The sequence below is a fragment of the Centroberyx affinis genome, unplaced genomic scaffold (assembly GCF_046629955.1).
Source record: "Centroberyx affinis isolate AG114_WGS23_722 - 3 ecotype Tasmania unplaced genomic scaffold, CSIRO-AGI_Caff_v1 ptg000637l_1, whole genome shotgun sequence".
NCBI lineage: Eukaryota > Metazoa > Chordata > Actinopteri > Beryciformes > Berycidae > Centroberyx > Centroberyx affinis.
The window spans coordinates 296,072-321,231 of record NW_027279263.1 but is presented as its reverse complement, the minus strand read 5'-3'; the positions used below and the strand labels follow the sequence as shown (position 1 = coordinate 321,231).

Genomic DNA, 25,160 nt, shown 5'->3' with positions numbered 1-25,160 from the left:
GGGTGCAACGTTTCTGTTTGGGACAGTGTCTTTATATATATATATTTTTTTTTAGTCTTCAGGCGATGGCGTGGCATGAATGGGTGGTGAGCTTGTTGAGACGGAAAAACACAAAAAAAGAAAAACACCTAGCGCTTGGTGTTAGAGAGCCAGTCCAGATCTCTCCAATGTCTCCTCCAACACTTCCTCATCCTCCCATGTCTCCCCCCCCCACCAATGAAATCCAGTCTGAGCCATGCAAAGACTTAGGAGACAAGTTCTGCCACGGGCCGAGGATCTGAACTCCACCACGATGTGGATGTGAGAGAGCGGACACACACACGGTTTTCCACACGGCGAGGTGAGTAGAAGCAGCTTAGGGACGTGACACTCAGGACGGTTATCTCTTTTTTTTTGTATCATAGTACACATAGATTTCTTTTAGATTCGTTTTTTTTCCCCATTAAAAAAACTATAAATACCATAAAAGAAGCATTATTTACAAACTCCATGCGTTTCAGGTTAGAGTGATCACTGCAAGAAAAACACAAGAGAGAGAGAGAGAGGACATAAAGATGGGAGATGTTTTCATATTGTTTTGTGACTTTGTACATTCTGGTTTGACACAGTGAGATCTTTCGCAGGACAGTGATACGTTGTTATGAGTGACAGTCATATGGTAGGAAACCCATGCAAACTTTGGGCCGGGGGTGTGAGAAGCTGACTTCCGCACTAGTGAAATAGACACTGAGTGTACAAAATATTAGAACCATGGAACTGGAAAGAGAACGTCGAGTCCATTTGTTCACAGAGATGTGGATTAACCCCTTGAACTCTGATTTTCCCCTTATATTTCCCCTTAAGTAGCTTTTTTCCATACTGTACAACAATGTCACATACATATTCTGTATCTGCTCAAACCAATGCTTCATTAAAGCTATAGCGCGCTTATATTGAGTGAAATATTCAAACCCAAGATGCCATTTTTATGGCTGCATCATTACATCAAATGGAAAAAATCTAGATGTCTTATGCATCATTTTGTACACATTTCCCTGTAATTCAGCATGACATGTTTGGTGTCTTTGGAAACCATGGGATCTTGACTAGAATTTAAAATAAAGCTCTGTGGGTTTGAACAAAGCTTGGCCGTACAGCATGTTTGTAATGATGGTCCCGCTGGTGGGACCGTTAAGGATAAAAACCGATATTTTAGCTTTGAGACAATTTAGATTTGGTCTTAATATTTTGTTCACTCTGTATATCTGCACCACATAGTTGCATTTTTGAAGTCTGTCACATTATTCAAAAATGTCTTACCTTCTGCCAGCACCCAGGCATTGGTAATCCATCTGGGCCCTGTTCAGGGAAGAGCAGCAGGGAAGATATGGTCGATTAGAAACAATGAGGAATGAAGCAGAAATGGAAGGTACACTCTTAATAGGTATACTACACGCAATTATGATAGGAATAAGGTTGATTTTATGTCACAAACAAGACATAAAGATGTACGATGCAAGATTTTTATGCAAAAATACACCCAGTTTATCAGCCCAAAACACAAAGTGGGGCTACAACAGAGAAGACAAATCAGTGAATCTAAACTTAAGAGCGAACTTCAAAATTTGCTAAAAAAAAAACCCAATGTGAAAATTGCATAGAGCAGCTATAACACTCCTAATATAACTGAGCTTTTTGCATCACTATGCCCATGTTGAAATGTCGGGTTTGAGGCTTCAGTATCTAGTTTAGGGAAGAAAAAGGCTCCATGCAAACTGTACAAACTGTCCCTGATTTATTGTATCTGGTGTGAAATTAATTAAGTTCTTCAAAGGGAATAAAAGATCCTTAAGACATAGGGGCTTGATAAAGTAATAGTTTTGCCAAACTACAGCTTTAACATCATGTTTAGCCGCTGAATATATTGTTGATAATTGTGCATCTCATATTACTAGACTATGGTTTGGTCTCTTCCGCTTGTTTGTTGTAATGCAACTTCTTGTTGTTGTTTTATGCAACTTGTGGAAACGATGCATCTCACTACAGCATTTCTGGTATTTTCAAAACTACACTTATTGGCCCAAAGGGGGGCGCTACATCGCTCGCTTGTTCATTCATCATGATGCATATCTCAGAGACCACTGATCAGATTTGGATGAAACTTTGCGGTTGGTCTGCATCATTCATGGAGGAAAACATGTTAACTGTTGCCTTGTTTTGAACTTTATCTTTAACCAGTATATAATAAAACATAATGACATCTGCAACAGTGTATTCTCATTCATGCAGGCAATACACAGCAAAATGTATTTCATGCAAGGCAATATGTTGGTTCTTTAAATAAATTGATGTAATGTAAATAAATGAATGCAGATGTAACTCAATGAGGTGATTCGGTTTACTATTTGTGATTTATGAATGTTCTGCTCCATACTCTGGCTGTGGTGTAATTGTATCAACTCATTTTAAGTCATTGCTCAATCCCCATGACATTTTAAAAGCAAACATATTGTGGCACATGAGTTCCAGTTCACCTACACCTCTCATATTTCCGAATTTCCGAAAAGGGACTTGATTCCCACAGTGTTAGACCCTGCATGCACTTTACAAACACAACACATTACTTCTCTTAAAGCCATAAAAAGCATAAAGAAACCGTTCATCTGGGGCAGTAACTGACTGAATCATTCATCTTCTCTCGTTTGGTCATGGTCTGGCCCAATTGGTACAAATACAGGTGGGGGAAAAAGGAGTTAACAGAGTAGAGGAGGAGTAACGCATCAGTAAAGGAGTCTGTGTTAGCATCAAGTTAAAGGGGAAATGGTCCATTTAGGAATCAGCTGGAAGGGAACAGGATTGGAGCAAAACTGATTTTATAAAATCAAGGGCAAGGAGGGATTTAGTTAGAGGGATTGATTTTGACAGAGTATCAAACATATCAGCATAAATGTTCATTGGGTGTATTCTATTGTTTAATATTGTATAATATTTAAAGAGGGCTGCTTGCAGTCAGAAAGTTAGTCAGGTATGTGGTGTGGCATCGTTTTAGAAAGTGCGTTATGATGGAAAATGCAGTTGTGACCAAGACAAGGTGTGGCTGTGCATGGCATGTAGGTAGATATTATAAAGAGGGTGGATGTGGTGGAACCAGTCTACATGCTTGTCAAGCTTCCATGTCATGCATGGTTTTGGTTCAGCGGAGATTGAGGACATGAGAGACATGCATGGGTAAGAGGTTGAGGAAAAAGAGAAATACTGTACCAATTGGCATGGGGCATCCAGCCCGTCCAGACCTGGCTGCCCTGGCTCCCCCTTTTCACCCTTAAAGCCCCGGAAACCCTGTTTACAAAGATGACCTAGGAGTGTTACTGGGAGGCAGGCGGACGGCGCTAATCCCGCGCATCCATCCGCTAAGGAGGATACAAGAGGGGGCGTGGGAGGAGCTGCCCTGTGAGCCTGCTGACACCACAATCCAGCCCAGTTCACTAGCATGTCTGATAGCGTATAATGATGCATTTGTGTGTCGTTGAATCTGAATCTTTTCAGAAAAGTAGCAGAAGGTGCATTTAAGGTTGCTTGGGTCAGGTGGTTTTATCATTCTTAGGGCGGGAAGCTGGGTGTCAGTTTAGCCACAGGGTGCTCCTCCTTGTTTGGGTCGACTGTTCTACGAGGCTGGGAGGTGATTTCCAGCTCAGAGCTGTGACATACCAATGGGCAGGGTGCATCTAATCCAGGGGCACCCTGTTCTCCTTTCTCGCCCTTGGGCCCTTTTTTGCCCTTCTTTCCCTTCTCCCCCTGTGAATACAATGGTTCGGTCATGTTAAAATCATCTGTGAACATTTGGGGCAGCACTGCTATTAGGAGGGGAGTGATTAAAAAGGGAGGCTATGGCCCACAAAGGAGAAACGACATGGTCAATGTTAGATAGGAGGATATGCCAGACGGAATTGGGTATTCCAAAACATTCCTCGGGAAAGGAAGAGGACAAAGAAGGGGAACGGTAGGAGGGAGTGGAAAAGAGAGCCGGTCGCCAAAGGGATGTCAAGGGCACAAGGGAGGAAAAGAGTAGCAGGGAAAACACCTCCGAGGGACAGAATTAATCAAATCCATTGAACACTGAAAAAGTTAAAACTGTATCCCTTCATACTTGGGTTGGAGTCAGCCTCCCTCTAACATTCAAAGCATGCATGAAAGACAAAATACTGAACAAAACAGTTCAATTCCTGATTTGAATATCAAATTTTCTTAATGTGAGTGCATGCAAGTGTTGTAAGACCTCAATACTCACAACTCACAGTTAAAACAGACTCCCCTAAACCGAATAGCTTTCATTCATTGTATCTTTTCAACAAAAGCATTTACGTGGAACATCATCCTAAATGTCAGATTCAGTTTTGACAGTTCTTAGTAAATACCTGGAACAGAAGTAGTTTTTTTTTTAAATGAGCTCAGAGATGGGAACAAGGCAAATGCAAAGTATATTCATCTTTATCTGCCAAGGAATGGGATACAGTTTCTCTGAGAAATTAAACATCTAAGAAACACGATAGAAGTGTTAGTCAGTGTAACACAGACACACAGACTAGGCACTGAAAGCTGTTTCATAAGGGAAAACTACTCTACACACAAGCGAGGGCAGGGACACCAACAGGATAAAGAGCATAAACAAGTGGGATGTTAGAAGTGTAGTGCTCATGCATGGAAACAGCAAAAAAGAACACAAAGGTGAGTTTAAACTGCCTGTTGTCAATGGACTTGCTCTGATTTTACTGTCTGTGCTGTCATTTGCTGTCGATGTTAAAAGGAAAATGTGTTTTTGGATGCCTCTAAATGTGATTTGACGCATGATTTTGAGAAATGAGATGAGCAAATCATTCAATGGTGGGAGAACAAAAGCTGTTTTGACAGGATTGGGGATTACATTTTATGCAGAGACAATTTGACATTATATAGAGCTTTTATCCAATTGGTATTTAGCTAACATCCTGGTTGGTGAGTCCGTCTCTTGAAAAGGCAACTGCCAGAAAACCTCACACTTCAGTACAGGAATAGTTAATTGAATCCTAGTTGAAGTCTGTCCAGTATCTCTGTGACAGTATAAGGAATTCATTAGGATGCAGACAACAAATTATATTTCAGTATGAAATTTAAAGAAGTTGAACAACTTCCTACTCCATCCCTTACAACTACTATGTACACCTCATTAAATCGATGTGTATCTGAATTTGGGGGGGAAAAAAACTACATAAACGACATAAATTACCTCTATAATTCCTGTCACAGTCACTGTCCATTGACATCAGTCCTTCTCTGCAATGTTAAGGGGTTCACAAGCCACTATAGCTTTTCTACATCTACCTTTTCTCCTCTTTCCCCAAGGTCTCCTTTCTCTCCCCTTAAGCCTGGCAACCCCTGTAAAAGTACAACTCCACTTCATCACTCTGAACTCAGCTCAGACAAAACAAGGTTTCCTCTCCCTTCTGACAAAGCTGAAGTTTCATAAAATACACAGGGGTAAACATAAAAGAAGAGGCTGGAAGAGCGAGATGAAAAAGATAAAAAGAAAGAAAGAACAAGAGAAAGTGGAGGGATGTGCAACAAGAGGAAGATTAGTATGAAATAAAATATCACAGCTGCTATATCTGGTGCCTATATAAAGTGTATTTCACCAATATATATTTTGTAAGCTGGTTATTATTGATTATTTGGGGAACCAAGCAGCAGACACTTACATCCAAGCCTGGTGTTCCAGCAGCTCCCTGCAAATAAAGAAATAAATTGGATGTGTTACCCTGGTAATAGTGACACTGTTATTCACATGCATTTGATTTGTTAATTAAAGCCTGCAGCAGAAATGAATAACTCATACTTTGCTCAATAAATTAGGGCAACTTAAGCAAATACATTTGGCTTGAATACCAGTTTGTGGTATTTGTTATACTGCTTAAGCAAAATACACTATAAGAGATAGACAACAGACTTATCTTATGTCTCCTACACACACACAAAGATTTCTTCAAGATGTTTCAACATGTAAACAAACTTACAGGTAGTCCATAAGGTCCCCTTGGTCCTGGTTCTCCTGCTGCTCCTCTCTCACCCTGGATAAATAAATCAGTGTTGAAGTCACATGAATCATACTCAAAATCAAAATCAAAACTTCAGCACACAACTGATGTATCAGATTGATCAGTGAGTGCTAAAAATACCTTAACATGTACTGTAACAGTCAAAAAACTGAAAACCGAGACCTCAGAAATAATGTCAACAGTCATTTTAAGCCGAGTGTAAGTGTAAGCTTCACTTACTCTGTCGCCCTTCGGCCCAGCTGGCCCAGCCGGCCCCACAGGCCCATCCATGCCCTGCAAACAGTAGTGTTATCATGGTGAGCTTCCAACCCACATCTAAAACTAAGACTACTACAACTCTTTCAAAATAGTAATAATAATAATAATAATAATAATAATGTTGGTACCAGGTGGAAAGCAAACTTCACGTTCAGCATCCACATTTGTACCGTATCATACAAATTCACACAGATGTCTCACTATTTAAGATTCTGGATTGACCTACAACCCACACACAGGATCTATAACATAACCGATGCTAGCTCACATGCATTGGCCACAACAGACATTTATAATGCTGATACAGTTAATGTATGAGTGTGTGTTAATGCTGAGTTAATGGCACACAGGACAAACGAGAGCCTTGAAATGCCTGCTGTCACAGCTTCTTGTACCGTTATCATCCGATGAACGAAGCTCAAACATGGCTAAATTCAACTCGCGACTCCTAGCTGTGATATAAAAACCCAGCAAGTGCTCAGGTGGAACCGAAACTGCACACAACTTTCTCTTCAGTCACAATGAAACACAATACCTATTCAGAGGATGGATGATGTCAAGTACCAATTTTGAGGGAAAAGGGGGCGGTATGGAGGGTGAGAGGGAGAGAGGGAAGACAGGAGTTGGGTGGTGAAGCCTCTTGGTCACATGACACTCACCCTAATTCCGGGCTTGCCGTCCAAGCCGGAGGCTCCCTGTGTGGTTATGGAGGTATGAGTGACATGAACAAGGCGGGATTAGTACCAGATGAACACAGTGAAAACAGACACTTAATTGCCGTTATTAGGACAGGCTGATGGCAGGGTATACAACAACTAAATTATACTGTATGTTACAGGGAAGCTGGGAAAGTAGTCAGCTCAGGCAGATGAAGATGAGGACAGAGCATGTAGAAGGCAGTAAGACACATACACTGAAGACACACACACGCGCACATACACACACACACACACGCACACACAAATCAATTTGTGCACTAATGCACACATGAACAAGAAACCTGACCAGAGGGCTGACAGGGAAAAGAAGGATTTCAAAGGAGGGTGAGATGGATGAAGGAGTGAAGGACAGGCCTGTGTGGTTGGGGATATCCCATGGTGCACAGCTGCATGCGGTACTTACGGGAAGACCCAAAGGTCCACGGTCCCCTTTGTGGCCTGGCTCCCCACGCGTTCCCTTTGTGCCATGCAAGCCAGCTTCCCCCTGGAGGGCGAGATTAGTAAAGGTTGGCTCAGGAACAAGAGCAGTAGGTGCATATTACATGTATGGTTTACATGTAAAGTCTTTGTCCTTTTGGGAAGGTCCGACATCCCGGACTTCCAAGTCAAGCTGCTAAACAGCATCGCGTTCACGTGCTATTTTGTCGGAAAACTTGGAAGACAAACGATAAACAAACGTGGACGTCCTGAAAAGGATGATGTGGATTTGGCTGCTTTTTGAAGCACTTGCTACAACGCTGCCGGTTTCTTGAGAACAAGGAGCAGAGAAAGTGCATCAGGTCTGGGACAAAGTAGATTTTAGTAGCTGACTGGCATAAAACTACTAACTAAAACCATATTGAGAAGGTTAAAGGTTATCATTGCGTCATGTTTCGGAAACTCGGGTAGCAAAATGTTCTCTGACTCTCTGACTTCATCATCCGACTTTGAATGCCATTCATGTAGGAAATTTGTTTTTCCAATAGCACCTAATGTTATTACATTACAGTTATTACATGGTTTTCGCTGCACACTCCACTGCTTGTACCAGTTAATCCAAATTCTACGACTTGTAGAGGTGTCTGAGGATTCACTGATCAATTTCTTGGCAAGGCAGTGAAGGGATCCTAAAAATGCTTGCTTTGCTTCAATTGCGATTATGTTGAACTGAATGTGGTCATTATCAAACATGCCAGCAGATGGTACTTTCATTTTCTTGTTGAGATATACCTTTGGTCCAGGGAAGCCATGGGGGCCCTGAAAAACATGCAGACATGGTAAAATATTAGATTATGAAGGAGTTGGCTAAGATCATGATCGCTAATATTTGCTTCTTAATGTATATACATCAAATAATTACAGTTTTATGTACTATTATGCCTAAAACTGTAGTAAATAATCACTGAATAAATTGCCCTAGCAATTTGTGGCCTTTCATATTGAGTTGCTGCTTGCCGTATGCTGAACAAGTGCTTGAAATTTCCCACAGTAAATTGTCACTAAGTAGTCAGTACTGTTTTATTGTACCTTTGTTTATATAAGTGGCTTTATACAGGCAAACACTGTCATGGAATTACACTGAGAACACAAACTGGCCCGCTGTGTCACGATTCAAACATAGAGGTGGACGGTGGAATCATTAGCTGACAATACCCAGTTTGTTGCCTGTTCTTCTAAATATGATAACAAGCAGTGATATTCTTTACGTTTTTGTTTTTGACCAGTAAGGCTCTTCAAGAGAAAGCCAAGATGTGTGAGAATACTTTCATAAGTAAAGCTCAGTACAATGTAACAGGAGGATTTTGAGCTTGTCAACATTCAGAATGGCAGTTCAACTGTAATTTGGACACTTGAACTGTAGCACTGTATACGTTGTGTGGGCTGCTGTGACTAAAGCATTAGCAAACACAACACTGCATCATCTGTTTTTGCTCCTGCAACAAAAGGAATCAAAAACACTCTAGTTTAAATGGGTGGGGCTCATTCACTGCTTAATTCTTGAGTGTTGGCACATTACAGCACCTCACCACAGTACCAGTACAACCAGAAATGCCATTTGACGTGGGAAAATTGTATTTGTTTATTTGTTAGGATCCCCATTAGCTTTGCCCTAAAGCACAGCTAGTCTTCCTGGGCTCCACATTTAAAAACATACATTAAACATTGCACTTCTATTAAACATTACAATTCTATTACATGTATCCGCAAGTATGCATGCATGTCCAGTGATGCCTGGAGTGCCTGAGAGGATATGGCTTTCACAATGAGAAAAGGTGACATGTTGATATCTTTATAGAGGAGTAAACTTACCATGGGTCCTGGGGGACCATGGGGCCCTGGTGCCCCTGGAGGGCCAATGATCTGCAAACATTACATATACATATTTTATTTCCATCATTTTTGACAAGGTTAACTGGTAACTGGTCTTTAATTAAGGTGACTTACTGAGGGACCTTGAGGACCAGGTAGACCTGCATCTCCCTTATCCCCTTTCACCCCATTGACACCCTGAGGAACAAAAGGTTCGAGAACATGGAGATGAGGCGCAACTCTTGCTCAGTCTAATAGTATAGCTCTATTAGATTTCCATTAAAAACATGACATTTCGACTGTCAAAGGCCTTCATCAAAAACAAAGGTTTGTGACACATTCATATTATTCTATCTAATGCCTCATTAAGATGGGCAGAGACTTTTCCTCTGTCTTGGAAAATGGCTACACTGTGTTATAGTGGATTCTTACTGGCAGGCCGGGTAAACCAGTTGTTCCTTTCTCTCCTGAAGCGCCAGGGATTCCCATGTCTCCTTTTGAACCTTTGTAGCCCTGAGAGGAGAGAGCTACAGGTTACACCCAGACAGTTAATATAGAACTGCTTTGACTGCTCACCCTGTGGTTCACTTTGCAAATGTTTTCATTTCCATGCAGTAATAAACACTGACACTAATGATGAACGCCAGTATGTATTCCTCTTGTACTAAGTTTTTATTTTACATCTGATTATTCCTGTAAGAAAATCTAATAAGTTTCAGGTCCACCTCAGTCAAATGCCTCATGGTTCATCAATATGAAGTCAAATGATTTAAGCAAAGCTCTCAGAATTTATCCATAAGTGAGAATATAGGATCAACTCACTCTTTCACCATCCAGTCCAGGAAGGCCAGGCATACCTTGATCCCCCTAAGTGCAAAAAAAAAGCTAAATCCAATTTTTTGTAAACGCAATATGAGAAGCAGACGTTAACACTTCCATATCTGTGATTAAGCAGTGTGTACAGCAGAAATGTGTGGGGATTTTGTGAGAAGAAAAAGGTGCCAGTCAACATGAGATTCACACGCAATGGAAAAAGTTCAGCATTTTAGGTTGACAGAAAATATTGGTTACCTTTATACCCTGTGGCCCCACGGGCCCGGCAGGCCCAGGGGGACCCTGGATTAAAAGAGAGAGAGAGAGAGAGAGAGAGAGAGAGAGAGAGAGAGAGAGAGAGAGAGAGAGAGAGAGAGAGAGAGAAGAGAGAGAGAGATTTCATTGCTGTCATACTCAACATAGGAAATGTACTTTTGATTGGGATTGACATAAATTCGATATCAATTCATCTCAGGAATACAGCAAGGCCTCAAGACAAACACGGTAAAAATGGATCAACAATGGATCAACAACAATGGAACTGGCCATCACACTGAAATGCTTTGCAAACAACACAGAAACATGTTAGGAACCAGTTATCGATGAACAGGACAACGATTTTAAACTGGACTGCAAGACACATGCTCAGGTCATAAACATGTGTTAGCTGGAACATATGGATAAATACACATCGTCATTCAAAGATGGAAGTGTTACATCTCACTGATGCGGGATGAGTTTCAGTCAACACGGACATGATTTCTCAAAGAAATTTCAGTACAGTATGTGTAGAGCGGGACATGTTCATCTTCACTGAGGTAATAATCATATACAAGTGAACATTAGAACTATCCCACAAACCAAATTATAATTTTTTCCCTCAAGTTTGTTTTGGAGAGGATTTTGTACTGATATTCAAGGAGATAACCAGCAAACCAGGCAGCTTCTACGATAGGTCACAACAGCGCCATTATTTCCAAAAGAATCACAAACACTTAAACATAACACTCCATACTGCTAAGGTTCACTGTTAAGCAAACATGTATGAGAGTTGCTGGGTGAGAAAGCACAGGTAGAACGGGGCAGGGCGAATCGGGGCAGGGTTTGGCTCGGGTCCATGCGAGGGCAAAGGTGCATCGCTTGTGCAGATGACACAACACACAGAATAGAGCTGAATTACCGTCACTGTAATAGTGGTAATCTTCTGCAGTAGGCCAAAGGAGGAGGAGGAGGAGGAGGAGGAGAGATAAGATTGCAGATGTTACTCAGCAAGCAAACCTTTGTGTCTGCATGGTTTTTTTGCACAGATACTCCTTCATACTAATTCAGTTCTTTAGGACAGAGAGGAAGTTAGCCTATCATCTGTAGAAAGCGGAACCTGAGTAGCGCAAATGAGTATTACAGAGCATTGCACTACAGTAGGGTGCAAGCCAGTCTAGATTTATGAAATGATTTATTAGCTAGAGATAGAAGAATAACTCTGACTCTTTTAGCTTGCAGTATATACCATTATCCTACCAAAATACAGCAGACCCAACAGAGCGTAAATTATTCACTGAATAAGTAACCAAAAAAGAAACACTTAAGGAGTTTCACAAGCTTCACTTTAGCAACTGCACATCTAATCTTGCAGATATATTTAAATAGCGGGGAAATGTAAAAATGTGTTGAACAGCAGTCTCAGTCCGTGACGTGTCTGACCTGCAAAGCCTCCTGGATGTTTCCATTGTAGTCGATGATCTCAGTGGCTCCTTGGTCTCCTTTCTGCCCAGGGGGGCCCTGCACATGGTCGACATTAGGGAACACATTTAAACACATCACATGTGCTTTCATGTACTACTGTATCTGCCACCTGCTCAACCCCAGGCGCTCTCAGAATAAATGATTCTCATAAATGGGATCCTGCAAAATATGTGACAGACTGAACCTTGCATGCCTACTCCAAAACATGCAGAGTGCCTGACCGAGTGCCTGACTGGCTCTGAACGCTGCCCCCTGGTGCTTCTCAATGTGTGGTTCAGTAACTCAGGTGCAGCTTATTGCTTGTCAGGTACTGTTGAGCTTCTCTATCTTGCACTGTGTCAGTGGGCTGTTACAGTTCACTGTACCTGACCAGTAAATAGATGTAAAATGTAAATGTGAATGGAAATTTATCAGCATGTGCTATCATGAAATCATGAAAGTGAGCCGATTCTTTCCATTTTGCATTGAGTTTAGAAGAGATGTCATTTGTCTTCTGTGATGTTGATACTTACCTTTGGGCCAATAGATCCCAAGTCTCCTTTATCTCCAGTCTCTCCCTAATGTGAGATGACAAATGAAAAATTTTCAGAACTCAAAGATTTGACATCACTGCTATTAGCATATTCTCCTTTGTGGAAATTGATCATTGTCCAAAATCTTTTTGCACTGTAAAAACTTGATATGGTGGATTGTTAAGCATATCATATCATATCATATCATATCATATCATATCATATCATATCATATCATATCATGATGAAGACAGCTATGCAGTTGAAATGTAATTTGAGTTTTTAAAATTCATATGTTTTCATCACTTTTATTGGTGTTTAGCCTTCATATATTATAAATGGAATGTACAAGATACAACAACAACACCAATAAAAATAATACTGATAGTAGTATTAATACGACTAATAATAACTAGTAGGAATTCAGTAGATCACAAACCTCTGCCAACAGTAGTTATGGCTAAAAAACAATAATTGTCTAATGGTGGAAATCCCAGATCTGGATCAGCACCAAAATCTAATCAGCGGATCCTTAGCCAATGATTTCAGCCTGTTCATAGTTTTTTGAGATATCTTCCTGACAAACAGACAGAGGTGAAATCATAATATTTGTTGGTGGAGGTAATAATAAACATAATAATAAACAATTCTATTGCCATGCTTACCTTTGAACCTTTCAGGCCGGGTGAGCCAGACTCCCCTTGTGATCCCTGACATTAGTGACGAAATACAGTCAGCAAAAAAAGAGTCAGTCAGAGTTTGAGAGACACTGTGCAAAACTCAGTACTTTAGATGTACACATAAAATTATAATAGCTTTCTTTATGGCGTTCTGTCCATATACTTCACCACAAATTCAATGTAATTCCAAAGCATATTTCACAAAGGAAATATCATCAACTTCTCTCACTCCTCCCTAGAGGGGAGCATGGTAAGCTTCACTAAATTAACCAGCTTTTAATATGCCATAACCGCAGAGCAATGGAGAAGGTGTTTATTTGGATTCCGTCATTGATAATGGAGGGGTTACTCTTTTGGGGTTTCTAATAGGATATGAAGGAGCGCTAAGGGTTGTCTTAGTTTAGACTGGAGCTTCAACCACCTGCCAGGTCAGCGCCAGACATAAACAGTGGTAAACTCATTTATATTTGGTTTACTTTACTTGGACTCTTGGGAAGGCCTTGAACTCATTATCGGCTATAATGGTATAGCCGTTTCTCTTTGTTAACACAACTGAATACTTGATGAATTGAGTGAAACCCTGCTCAGGGAATGCATTCTACTCTGTCTTACTCATGACACTGGGATCTTTCAACTTGACTGTGTGCTTAGATTGAGGAGACTCTAGATGGCAGCAAAAAACCAGCGAGCCACATGGGTGAAGGACAGTCGTGAATAGGTTTAAAGGCTCTTAAAACACATGGCTGAAGGATCCAGTTTTACTTGGGACAAATAGGTATACAAAAAACCACACAATCATTCCATACATGCATGCACACACGCACACATGCTCTTAAATTACTGACCTTCGGTCCAACGGGTCCAAGGTCTCCTCGTTCACCCTTGCCTGGTGGCCCATGGTCCCCTCTTTCACCCTATAAAGATAACCGACACACTGCTCAAGAACAGGCCTATTCTCTTACCATTTTACTCAAGTAGGTTAGCTAGCAGGTATGTTAACTGGTTGTAATCTGCAACCGGAGCATTTATTAAGCGTCCCAAAACTTTACATTTCATAGCTCATTCTGAATAGGAGAGCTGCTGTCACACTTTCTGAACCGCATGGTAAAAACTTGGCATGGACTCACTTTCCTTAATGTTATGCAATTCTGACAAGACTGTGAAATCTACAAACTGTCCCACCCTTCTGGCACTGATAAATTCTAGTCACTCTGCTTACTCAACGGGTTTCCATGGTCATTCACAGATATTTATGCCGAATCAGCATGGGAGTCTGAGATTGTTTTTAAGAAGACCCAAAAACATACATCTGCATTTTGCCTTCCTTCTCCTCTATTCTGAACCTGGGAGGACAAAAAGATGATCTTATGTTGCACAGCTTATGTTCTCTCAAAGTGAATTGACACAGAAAGGCCAACAGAGGGGGATGTGGTATAATTTAGTGAGAGCCCATACTTCCTATTACTTCACGCTGACACATTGAACCAAGTGGGACACAGTCCTTGTCTAGCAACCTTCAGAACAGCATCGCCTTTCTTTTATGCTGCTTACTAGAAGTAATCTAGAAGTATAGAATTGGAGAATAAAGTTACATAGTTTGAAAATGTTACAAACTTTCATCTACAGTACCTCCCTTCACAGTTTTGTAATGTCTATGCATGAACAATGAGGTAGAAATACTAACATGTCCAGTCACTTCAGATGTGTGAACAGAAGTGAACAAGGACACACTGCAGGACCATGTATTTACAGTGGTGCTCCCCACTAAAGTGCAGAGATAAATGATTTTCTTCTAGACACTGATATTTGATTAGGAAACAGAGATATGTCACTGGACAATGCCAGAAAAGCCTATCTTGACTATCTATGGTTAGAAAACAGAATGCTGGAAAAGGACAATGTGAACAACAGCGTCTGGATCATCAGTGTTGGCTCCACAGTACGATAAGGTCATGACTGAAACGGAGAGAAGATTAGCTGATTCTTAGCACCCTGAGCACTCACCATGGACATTTTGACAAATCGTTCTAAATCACTCTGGCAAAGTGATTATAATGGCTGCTGAGATAATAAACCCACAGAGATTCATGATTTCAATCATTATCACACTGACAGTAATGCGATAAAATTGTCTGTTCCAATCTGTCAGAGCTGTTGAAACATCCATAGTGCCATTCCCAGCAGAGGGTAACTCTCATGTTGTTATGAACAAGGCTGCTGCAGTCCGCTGTGCGCAGACTGTTCATGATCCATACTATGTGGTAATCACTAGTCAATGGCCACCCACCTTAGTTCCTGGGAGTCCTGGAAGCCCTGGCTCTCCCTGGGGACCCAGGAATCCAGGCTCGCCCTGAAATAATCAACACAAATCACGTATTTTTCCACGGGGCATTTCTGGTGTAGTAGCTGCTGCCTTCAGCCGATCCTAACGAGCGCCAAACACATATACAGGATGCATGGGCAAACATATTCAAAAAGACAAGCATGCACTTACTTTCATACACACACACTCAGGAACACATGCACAAATGCATGCACATATGCACCCACTCACACACACACACACAGAGACACACAACATAATCAATGCCAGTGGCTTGTTAATTTATCCCATCATTTCACATATTAATGTCTCCTCTTCAGATGTAAGCAGGCCCTTGGTAGAAACTCATCAGGACCCACAGAAGTGTTTTGCTTAATGCAAAGACCAGGTTCAATGCACTTATGATGATTTCAAGTCATTTTGTTTTACCATTTTTGCATTTCCATTTATGACTTATGAGGAGTGAACTTGCAATATAAGGTGTAATGCTTGTTAAATTCTAAACTGACACAACTTTATTGGAATATCTTACTGCACCATCTGAAACCAAAGGTCCCACCAACACACTGGACACTCTGAAAGATTTTGGAATGGCAATGGACACTTGCCTCTCAAACTTTGATTGGATAAACAAGGAAGACTGCAGAGCGGACGTGCAAGCTGAGCTCAGAGTGCTACGTTAGCAAAAACATTGTTAGATTCCATCAAGCATTCAGGCCTCTTAAATAAAAACAGGAGTATATAAAATGAAAGTTTTTTTCTTTTACAAGGCCAGCAGGTTACAAGCATCCAAAAAGGGAAAAACAAAACCAAAACAGCAACAAGCATTATCTCATCATGCCTGTTTGAACATTCCTTGCATTCATTCACATGTTATATTTCAAGCTGATGATCCTGACGTACATTAAGGTGTTTGCTACTCATTGAGCATGTAGATGGCTGTGAAATATTATGTGCCTCTAGCGTCTCTACTCTCTGTTTTCTTTCCAGTAAATGAATACTCCTGAACCATATATTTCCAGAACAAAAAAAGCCTGCTTTGGGAATTCTGAATAAGTCAAATTGAAACATCCTCTCCTTGACAGGCGGTGTTTTTGGAACATCTTGTATTGATGAGGCCCTTTTAGATGCCACTTACAGGAGGTAAATTGCAGCGTTTCCCAGGGGTGCAGTTACGATCAGCGCCCCTATTCATTATTTCATAGGCTTCCACTTTGTTCACAGATTTAAATAAGCCACTTTTCTTGTTTACTTCTGCTACGTTCAGCTCAGAGGCACACACTATTTGCCTCGTCAGTCATTTTCGCTTGAACTTCTTGCTTAAACGTTTGCTTGCACCTTCACAGCACTGAATGTACATACTATTGTACTTCTGGAACATTGCAGTATAGGTATAAATCCCACACAGCAGGAAAAGCAAGATAGCAAGCAGCCTTACATGAGGCGTAGCTATATGTATGGGTCGGCTGAGCTTTGGTATGGGCCGGCTGAACACTGGTATAGCTGGGCTGAAAGCGGATGGACAGGGACAAGACTGGGGGAATGATTGGGGATGAAAACAGCGAAGCATTTACCTTTATCCCCGGAAGTCCAGGCAGCCCTGGAAGTCCTGGCTCTCCCTACACAGGAAAAGTGTGACATGTTACAGCCAAGCCAAGCTAAGCTGAGTCAAGCCTCATTCCTAGGCTCTTTAGGGCCTTGTATAGCTCTAGACTGTATATGTGTCTTCTCTATCGTTCTACCGTAAGTGTTAGATACTGCTGAGTGGCCTGATGTCTACTAGTGTATGATGACTGTTTGTCATTCGCTTGTGGTAAGCACCAGCAGAAGGTACTGTACATGCACTTTCATACCAACTCATGCAGCCATGGCTTGATAGGGCGATTAGTGTTTGTTATATTGGACTATGAAGATCTTTTTAGCAAATGTCAATCACTTATTTCAGTCGCTCAAGCTTTCATGGGAGTTAATCAAGGTTTACTACTGTTCACTGGTGGGGACAGGTGTGTGTACGTTCTGGTTTCTTAAATGAAAACTGTCAAATACTTTGGATTAAAGTTGCAAAAGCTGTTTTGAAGAGCTGCTGCGGCTTTACGGTCATTAGAGTTTGGCAGAGCTAGAAGTTGTGAAGTCGGTCTTTTTCTCCATTACCAAGGTCAGGTCACTGTCAAGTGGAGAACTCTAGACTCCCATTGCATGAAAGTATGACTACAGTTCAGTCATTTGAGTCAACTGTGGAAAAATCAGAGAGGTCAAGTCCCTTGTGAGGTTTCTGAGAGACTTTCAAAACAAAACTTCTGACTCGGGATAATTTAACGCTCTATTAAGACTATTATATTTATGGCATATGAAAAGAAATGATTAGCACCACACGAGAATGATCAACTGTAATGGCACTCAGGGGATCAGAGAGCCGGCTGTAAATTTCCATTGTGGCTCATGAAAGCATTGTAAACCTAATGAATAAAAGTCTCTCTTGTGGACTACTACTTCACCAACCCTTACTGAATGTCATCCAATGGTACTATTTAATGGAGATCAACAACTCATTTCATGATGGCCAACATAATGAGGAATAAAAATTGCAAGTGTGTCAGCACAAACAGAATGGCTGTGAAATGGGAGAGATAAGATAAAACAGTTTAAAGTCAGTCAGGCCGCGAGTGTTCTTTGCAGCGCAGCAGAAAAAGGCATCCGTCTGTCTGCCTAGAACGCTTTTCCCAAAAAGAGAAGAGAGTGGGGAAATTAATGGGGTGTGGCCCTTGGGATTAAAAAGTGTAATTAGATGGGGTACTGGTGCAGTCTTGACAGCAGTCTGGTCAGGGGGACAACTAACAGCCTTTGTGCCGCATGAAAATAACTCTTCTTCTACCACATGCTTGTTTTTCATGGAATAAGTTGCATTTTCTTCTCAGCAACTGTCTTCAACCAAAAGTTCCTTGATTTCCTGCATTGACTTCAAAAGTGTGTCAAACTGTAGAATACAAAATTGGTTGGGGGTGGGAGGGGGGTTGCCATGCCAACAAGTGATGCTTAAACACCAAAAACATGTGCAGTCGGTTGGTTGCTAAGCAAAGTCGTGGAATGACTTGGTTGGTATTAAAGAGTGTGACAAGTGCAGGTCTCAATAAAACTGAGCAAAAACATCCAGAGGATTTAGTATTTCCAGAGGTGTTAGTATGATGCCAGGGGCCTTGCTCTGGCTCAAAACAAGTGTCAAGCCAAAGTAAATGCAAAACGAGCCTGAGCACTGTGATGCATTGAAGCTCAAGTTGAAGTGTCAGGTTCTGTCCCATGGACTATGGAGTCCCATGGAGTCCTCATTACACTTTAAAACAGAGTCTCAACCGATTTTGGAATGCTCAAAATGTCTGTTTTTTATATTGTGAGCCTGATGCAAGATGCTGATAGCTTCACCTTGTACACTGAAATGTGTTATACCTGTGTAAAACAGCATAGCAGCAATATTGTATTCACAGTGATGCAAATAGAGAAATATGTTGAGAGAGTCAGGTTGAGCATTTTCTGTTATTGCATCAGTGGAAGATTGTATTCCCCTCCTCATTATTATCAAAACAGAAATCATTATTAAAAAACTATATAACAACCAAATTATTATGGCTGTGGTATAACCTGTTTAAAATAGATATTACTGCAGGAGTTACTACAATTTACAATTACAATTTCCCATTTGGCAGACGCTTTTATCCAAAGCGACGTACACATGAGATTTTAATACAACACAAGCAAGGTTCTAGTCAGGAGAGAACAACAAGAGTAAGTGCCATAAAGCTGTTCCATAAAGTTCTGGTCCAACAGGACATAGGTGCTACGAGGCAGTGCATAGAGGCAGTGCATACAGTGCATAGAGACAGATAAAGAGTTTTTTTTTGTTTTGTTTTTGATTACACAGTCCATCAGGTGAGAAGGTGTTCACTAAAGAGCTGGGTCTTTAGCCTTTTCTTAAAGATTGAGAGGGACTCCACCACCGAGGAACCACAGAAGAGAAGAGTCTGGCTAGAGACTTAGGGCCTTGTTGTGGTGGCAGCACCAGGCGCTGTTCCTTGGCAGAGCGTAGTGGGCAGGAGGGAGCGTAGACCTGAATGAGGGAGTTCAGGTAGGTCGGAGCCGTTTTGGTTGCTGCTTTGTAGGTGAGCATCGAGGACTTGAACTTGATGCGGGCAGCAACTGGGAGCCAGTGGAGGGATATGAACAGCGGAGTGACATGTGCTCTTTTGGGCTGGTTGAAGACCAGACGCACTGCCGCGTTCTGGATCATCTGCAGAGGTTTGAGCGTACATGCCGGGAGCCCTGCCAGTAAGGAGTTGCAGTAGTCAAGGCGTGATATTATAAGAGCCTGTACTAGGATCTGTGCTGCATGCTCAGACAGGTAGGGTCTGATCTTCCTGATGTTGTACAGGGCAAATCGGCATGACCGAGCAACAGAAGCCACATGCTCCTTAAAGGTTAGTTGGTCATCAGTCATGACACCCAAGTTTCTGGCAGACTTTGTGGGTATGAGCTCAGTTGATTCGAGCTGGATACTGATCTGTTGTTGTACAGAGGGACTGGCTGGGATGACAAGGAGCTCAGTCTTTGACAAGTTAAGCTGAAGGTGGCGTTCCTTCATCCATGCAGAGATATCGGCGAGGCATGCCGACATCCGTGCCGAGACTGTGGGGTCGTCTGGCAGGAACGATAGGAGGAGCTGGGTATCGTCAGCATATGAATGGTATGAGAAGCCATGTGAGCGGATGACTGCACCAAGTGAGGTGGTGTATATTGAAAAGAGAACGGGTCCAAGCACTAACCTTTGAGGTACCCCTGTGGACAAGCAGTGGGATTTAGACACTTCCCCTCTCCAAGATACTGGTTAGGATCATACAGGCTGTTCTCAGAAAGGAATTCAGAGACTTTGCGCTCAAGTGTCTTGGAAAGGAAGGTGAGGAGTAAAACCGGCCTGTAATTTTCAACCTGAGATGGGTTGAGTGTAGGTTTCTTTAGCAGTGGGGTAACCCGGGCTTGCTTAAAAGCAGTGGGGAACACACCCGTTGTAAGTGAGGAGTTGATAATGTGCGTGACTGCAGGGATAAGTGTGGGCGAAATGGCCTGCAGGAGGTTGGAGGGTATGGGGTCCAACGGACAGGTAGTGGGACGAGAGTCAGGCAAAAGTTTGGAGACTTGCTCCTCGGTGAGATGGGAAAATGAGAGGAGTGAGGCCCTGTTAGCTGGCGGCAGCATACTGAGTTGGTCAGGCTCAGAGAACTGATTACTGATGGTAGAAACCTTACCAGTAAAGAAGGATGCGAAGAGGTCAGCAGTAAGCAAAGTTGAGGGTGGAGGTGGTGGAGGGTTGAGGAGTGAGTTAAAAGCTGAAAATAATTTCCGAGCGTCTTTGGCGCTGCTGATTTTCTCCTGATAATAAGTGGTCTTGGCACTTTTTAGATGGGAGGAGAATGCAGATAGGAGAGTCTGATAGTCACTGAGGTCAGTGGGATCTCTGGGTTTGTGCCATTTTCTCTCAGCTGCTCTGAGCCCCGCCCGTTGAGAGCCATGGACTATTGGGGGTTTTACGAGCAGGTTTGGATGAGAGTGGGCAGAGATTGTTTAGAGAGGCGGCTAGTGAGGAGCAGAGTGTGTCTGTAGCCTCATTGACATGGAGTGAGGAGAACTCATTATGAGGGGGCATGGTAGCCGAGACCTCATTGGAGAGCTGAGCCGGGGTGAGGGACCGGAGGTTTCATCTGAAGGAGACCATTTGTGGCAGAACGTGAGGATGTTCCGGTAAGGAAACTGTGAATTGAATAAAGAAGTGGTCTGACAGTCAGAGTGACAGTCAGATTTGCCGTGGAGCAGTTTCGAGTCACAATCAGATCGAGTGTATTGCCCGCTTTGTGTGTGGGAGCGATGAAGACCTGTTTGAGGTCAAATGAGGACAGAAGTGAAAGGAAGTCAGTCGCTTGGGGTTTGTCAAGATGGATATTCATGTCCCCCATGGCAATCAGTGGGGTGCCATCTACAGGAATGGCTGAGAGTAGCATGTACTATCATTACAAGCAACCATCTACAAAGCTGAGTTTCCAATACACTACTACTGCAATTACTGCTATTACTATTTCTACGACTGATATCTCTATCAAGGAGCCACTGCTAGTAGAAAGCAATGATTACCTTTTGTCCACTTCGTCCAGGCTCTCCAGGTTCACCCTGCAACACAGGCAAAGAGTTTACTTTTCAGCTGCTTCATTTCCTATCAGGAACAAGGAACACAAATGAAGAATCGTGCTGATGCCAGTGACCAATTTCAATACTAGCTCTTACCTTGATGCCTGCTGCAGAGGAGCCTGCATCTCCCTGAGAGAAAAAATAAATAAAAGCATCCCAAAATTACTTTAGAGAGGTATAAAAATGGAAAACGGTAATGGAGATGATTACAGCACTTGATGGTGTTTTCTGTATGGTCACGGCAGGAACAAACAGTGCTGTGCAATTACAGTGACAAAAAAAAAATGAAAAGGCTCAATTTGTATGTAGCAATGCAGAACATAATATTGTGACTGCAGTCATTACTGAGATGTTGGGAGAAAATTGGACAAAAACCTCTAAAAAACGAAAGGAGATGGATTTTGATTCTAAGTAGTGTTCAATTTGAATGTTCCTCCTCACGAAACCTTGAGGCAGCGCATTGTGGACAGTAACTACAGGCGAACCTTTCCATTTTTCTTTTCAGAGTGCAGCCTTATGCTCACAATATATGACATTAGGGGTGAAACCTACAACCATACAAATCCACAACAGCATAGGAGAACATAGCAAGGACAACTAAAACCATTTCAATCCGTTTTTACCGTCGTGTCTCCTCAGATCGGATATTGAACAGAGGAGATAGGGCTACTTTTATCACAGTTATCCAACAAACTCTGACATCCAGAACCCAGGACTTCTCTATGAACTGTAGTACTACTGCAGTGTACAGTAAAAACAGACATAAAACGAGGGGCCAATAAGCATAATTATGGGCGGTTGGTGGGAAAAGGGAGTGGGGAGAACGAGACTGGGTCTTGAGCTCTGGTGCGGATTCTGTGGTCGCACTACACATACGCCTCACGCTCAGAAGTTGCTGAAGGAATGCCTCCCGCCCTCAGCTTTTTATGGGAGTCATTACGATGCATAGCACACAAGGCATGTTTAATTGCTGCATTTTTTTTGCAGACAATAAACTGCGTTACTGTTTACAGCTGGGCTTTGTTGCATGCTCAAGTGCGCCGCCAGCTCCCCTCTCAAGGCTTATCGTTCCCATTTTTATATGGACGTTTTCACAAGTTAGCGCTAGCTTGTTACATATTTAATTGAGGGTACAGAAGATCTGAGGGGATGGACGTTTTTAAGTTTGGTTGTTCCTGGATCCACAAACACAGGTTCCTCGTATGCTTTATGTATTATAGTACAGAAGATGAGCGGAAGGCTTTTAAGAGATTTTATCATTAGAAGCATCATGCAAAGTAAAAACATATTCGGTCGACCACTTGAGAAACAACCTTGGATATTATCTTGTGGTTGACCGAGGAATTGTGATAAAACAGGAAACGACTTACAGGGCCCCATTATGACTTTCTTTCGTCTTGATAGAATAATGCCTTGTTTTAACAGCACAAACATCAAAGTCAGAGCTGGTGTACACCTGTTTCTTTCTGGCAGGGATGCACATGTAACAATGCCTCACATCTGCACTTAATTAGGTCTGAAAAAACAACTAAATACCTACAACAGATCTCATCTTGTTAAACTCACGCTGTGGAATAGATAAAGCTGACTGACTTTAAGCATTATTACCATTTGTCCCCATTATTGATCTAGGCAGGATTAAACATCAAGGAGCTAACATCGTGGAAATTAAAATTTATATCATGGTTTGCACAGTGTGCTAAAATTAAGTATCAACACGATACACTGACATGTTAATCGCAAGGTCTATCATCAAAAGTGACAAACGTATCAGGAATAACATCAGAAATAACGATTTTTAAGTATTTGCAGCCTGTTGCCTTGCCGTCAATGGAAAATATTTAACAGTGAGATGAACCGTTGGAATCAAGCAGCCACTCTGACTGAGACCGGTGTGAAAACAAGTGTCAGAGGATGCTACACAAGCAATCATCGCTTCGCTCCCCTGCTGCTAAATATGCCAGCGACATGATCTGTCATGGCACAGCAGCAACGCAAGTGGCACCAAGCCCGAGAACCAAGTGAGAGGTTCGCACCGCCTAATCAACTCCAAGTGAAGGACTCGGCGAGCAATTGAGATGGAAAAAGTGGTTGAGTTGGGAGGTGAGCTGAGGCACGGCATAGAGCGCTGAAGTGTCCCAATTGGGCCAATTACCGTGCTGAGGCCACAGCCTGTGATTTAACCACAGAACACAGCAGGAAAGGGCACTGTCACTACAGCGCCACTTCTTTATGGGCACCCATAATTGTCGCTGACTGTGTCAAACACTGTATATTGGCACTTAAAGATAATAGCATGAAGATCCCATAATGTGTGTCTGGTGATTCAGGCCATTTTCCAGCTGTGTTGCCTGGTACGGGCGACTGAGGTGGAGAGAATTAATCAGACAGCAATAAAGCCAAGGCAAAAAATGTTCTCTATATTATTATGGTCATTAACAAAGCTGACCAAATTCATGCCTTGGCTGAATGTTGACCTCAGCCACTGTCTAATGACTGCGTTCGGCTGTATGCGAGGCGACACAGATTCTGATTGGCCCCGCCAGCAGCTGAACCGTGGCCAGTTCACAAGGGGCCGGACTGGACCTCAGGACTGAAGAACTTCACCGACCGCTGTGCCACACTGGCCAGCGCCAAGCTCTCACAGCCTGGAACCTCCTAAAACCAACTGGAGAGTTTACTTGGTTTCAGTTTTTTTTCAAACCCACAAGACATTTTTCCCACCTCTGAGGTTCCACTTTTTGAATAAGACCAGTCACAGCCAATTTCACACGTTGTTAAATATTTAGGCAAATCACACCAAAAATAATCGTTTTTGGAGCTAAAGCCGTTCATTTTATCTATGGGCAAGATTTGTGCGTAGCAAATCAAGAGATGGACAAGCGTGTTGGAAAAGTTCTTCTTCCCAATTGGTGATGGCTTATCAAAGTGACACATCCAGCAACATGTTATATAAAGGTATACGGCAAATCCAAGTAAAATCCAATTAAAAGAAAGTTGCCCTAGTTGGTCTCTCACAGAAGTTGTCAGACTTTTTTGGAGTGACTGGGAGAGGAGTTATGATTCAGTTCTTGAATGCTGTGCCAAGCGTGCTTCAGTGAAAAGCGGATTGGTGCCTGAGTCACTAAGATTGTGTGTGTGTGTGTGTGTGTGTGTGTCAGAACGTATGAGAAAGAGATTTTGTGACTGTGTGTGTCTGTGTGTGTGTATACACGTGTACATGTGCGTATGAGTGAGTGTGTGCACGTGAGTGTGTGTTATGTACGTGTGTGTCCTGTCATTTAGTCTCTTTCACACTCCACAGATCCCCATCAAAACAATCTCCCTTTGTATCATGCAAAGCCCGGTCTGATTGCTCGCACTGCCATCTCTCTCTTTCTCTCTCTCTCTCTCATTCTCTCTCTCCCTGCAGACCGCACCGCACTCCCTGGGGTCACTCTGCTTACCATACTGAAGCTTTCACTGCCTCACCTCTCACCCCAGATTACCCCCCCCCCCCCCCCCCCCCGCCCCCCCAGTGTCTGCCCTGT

The 25,160-nt window shown here is 42.3% G+C and overlaps 1 protein-coding gene across 1 annotated transcript in view; it reads right to left on the bottom strand.

Moving 5' to 3' along the window:
• Window positions 1-364: 364 nt before the first annotated feature.
• Window positions 365-25,160, bottom strand: part of LOC139643641 (collagen alpha-1(XXV) chain) — a 140,089-nt gene continuing 115,293 nt past the window's right edge. Inside the window, exons 16-38 of the mRNA XM_071518850.1 lie at window positions 21,727-21,759; window positions 21,577-21,612; window positions 16,980-17,024; window positions 15,370-15,432; window positions 13,928-13,996; window positions 13,068-13,112; window positions 12,403-12,447; window positions 11,849-11,926; window positions 11,328-11,351; window positions 10,406-10,450; window positions 10,157-10,201; window positions 9,767-9,847; window positions 9,470-9,532; window positions 9,335-9,385; window positions 8,255-8,281; window positions 7,449-7,529; window positions 6,986-7,021; window positions 6,288-6,341; window positions 6,027-6,080; window positions 5,712-5,738; window positions 3,688-3,774; window positions 1,300-1,338; window positions 365-513 (exon numbers count right to left, since the gene is read on the bottom strand). Of these exons, the coding sequence (XP_071374951.1) occupies window positions 511-513; window positions 1,300-1,338; window positions 3,688-3,774; window positions 5,712-5,738; window positions 6,027-6,080; window positions 6,288-6,341; window positions 6,986-7,021; window positions 7,449-7,529; window positions 8,255-8,281; window positions 9,335-9,385; window positions 9,470-9,532; window positions 9,767-9,847; window positions 10,157-10,201; window positions 10,406-10,450; window positions 11,328-11,351; window positions 11,849-11,926; window positions 12,403-12,447; window positions 13,068-13,112; window positions 13,928-13,996; window positions 15,370-15,432; window positions 16,980-17,024; window positions 21,577-21,612; window positions 21,727-21,759 (1,131 nt within the window). The 3' untranslated portion in view covers window positions 365-510. The remainder of the gene's footprint in view (window positions 514-1,299; window positions 1,339-3,687; window positions 3,775-5,711; window positions 5,739-6,026; window positions 6,081-6,287; window positions 6,342-6,985; window positions 7,022-7,448; window positions 7,530-8,254; window positions 8,282-9,334; window positions 9,386-9,469; window positions 9,533-9,766; window positions 9,848-10,156; window positions 10,202-10,405; window positions 10,451-11,327; window positions 11,352-11,848; window positions 11,927-12,402; window positions 12,448-13,067; window positions 13,113-13,927; window positions 13,997-15,369; window positions 15,433-16,979; window positions 17,025-21,576; window positions 21,613-21,726; window positions 21,760-25,160) is intronic.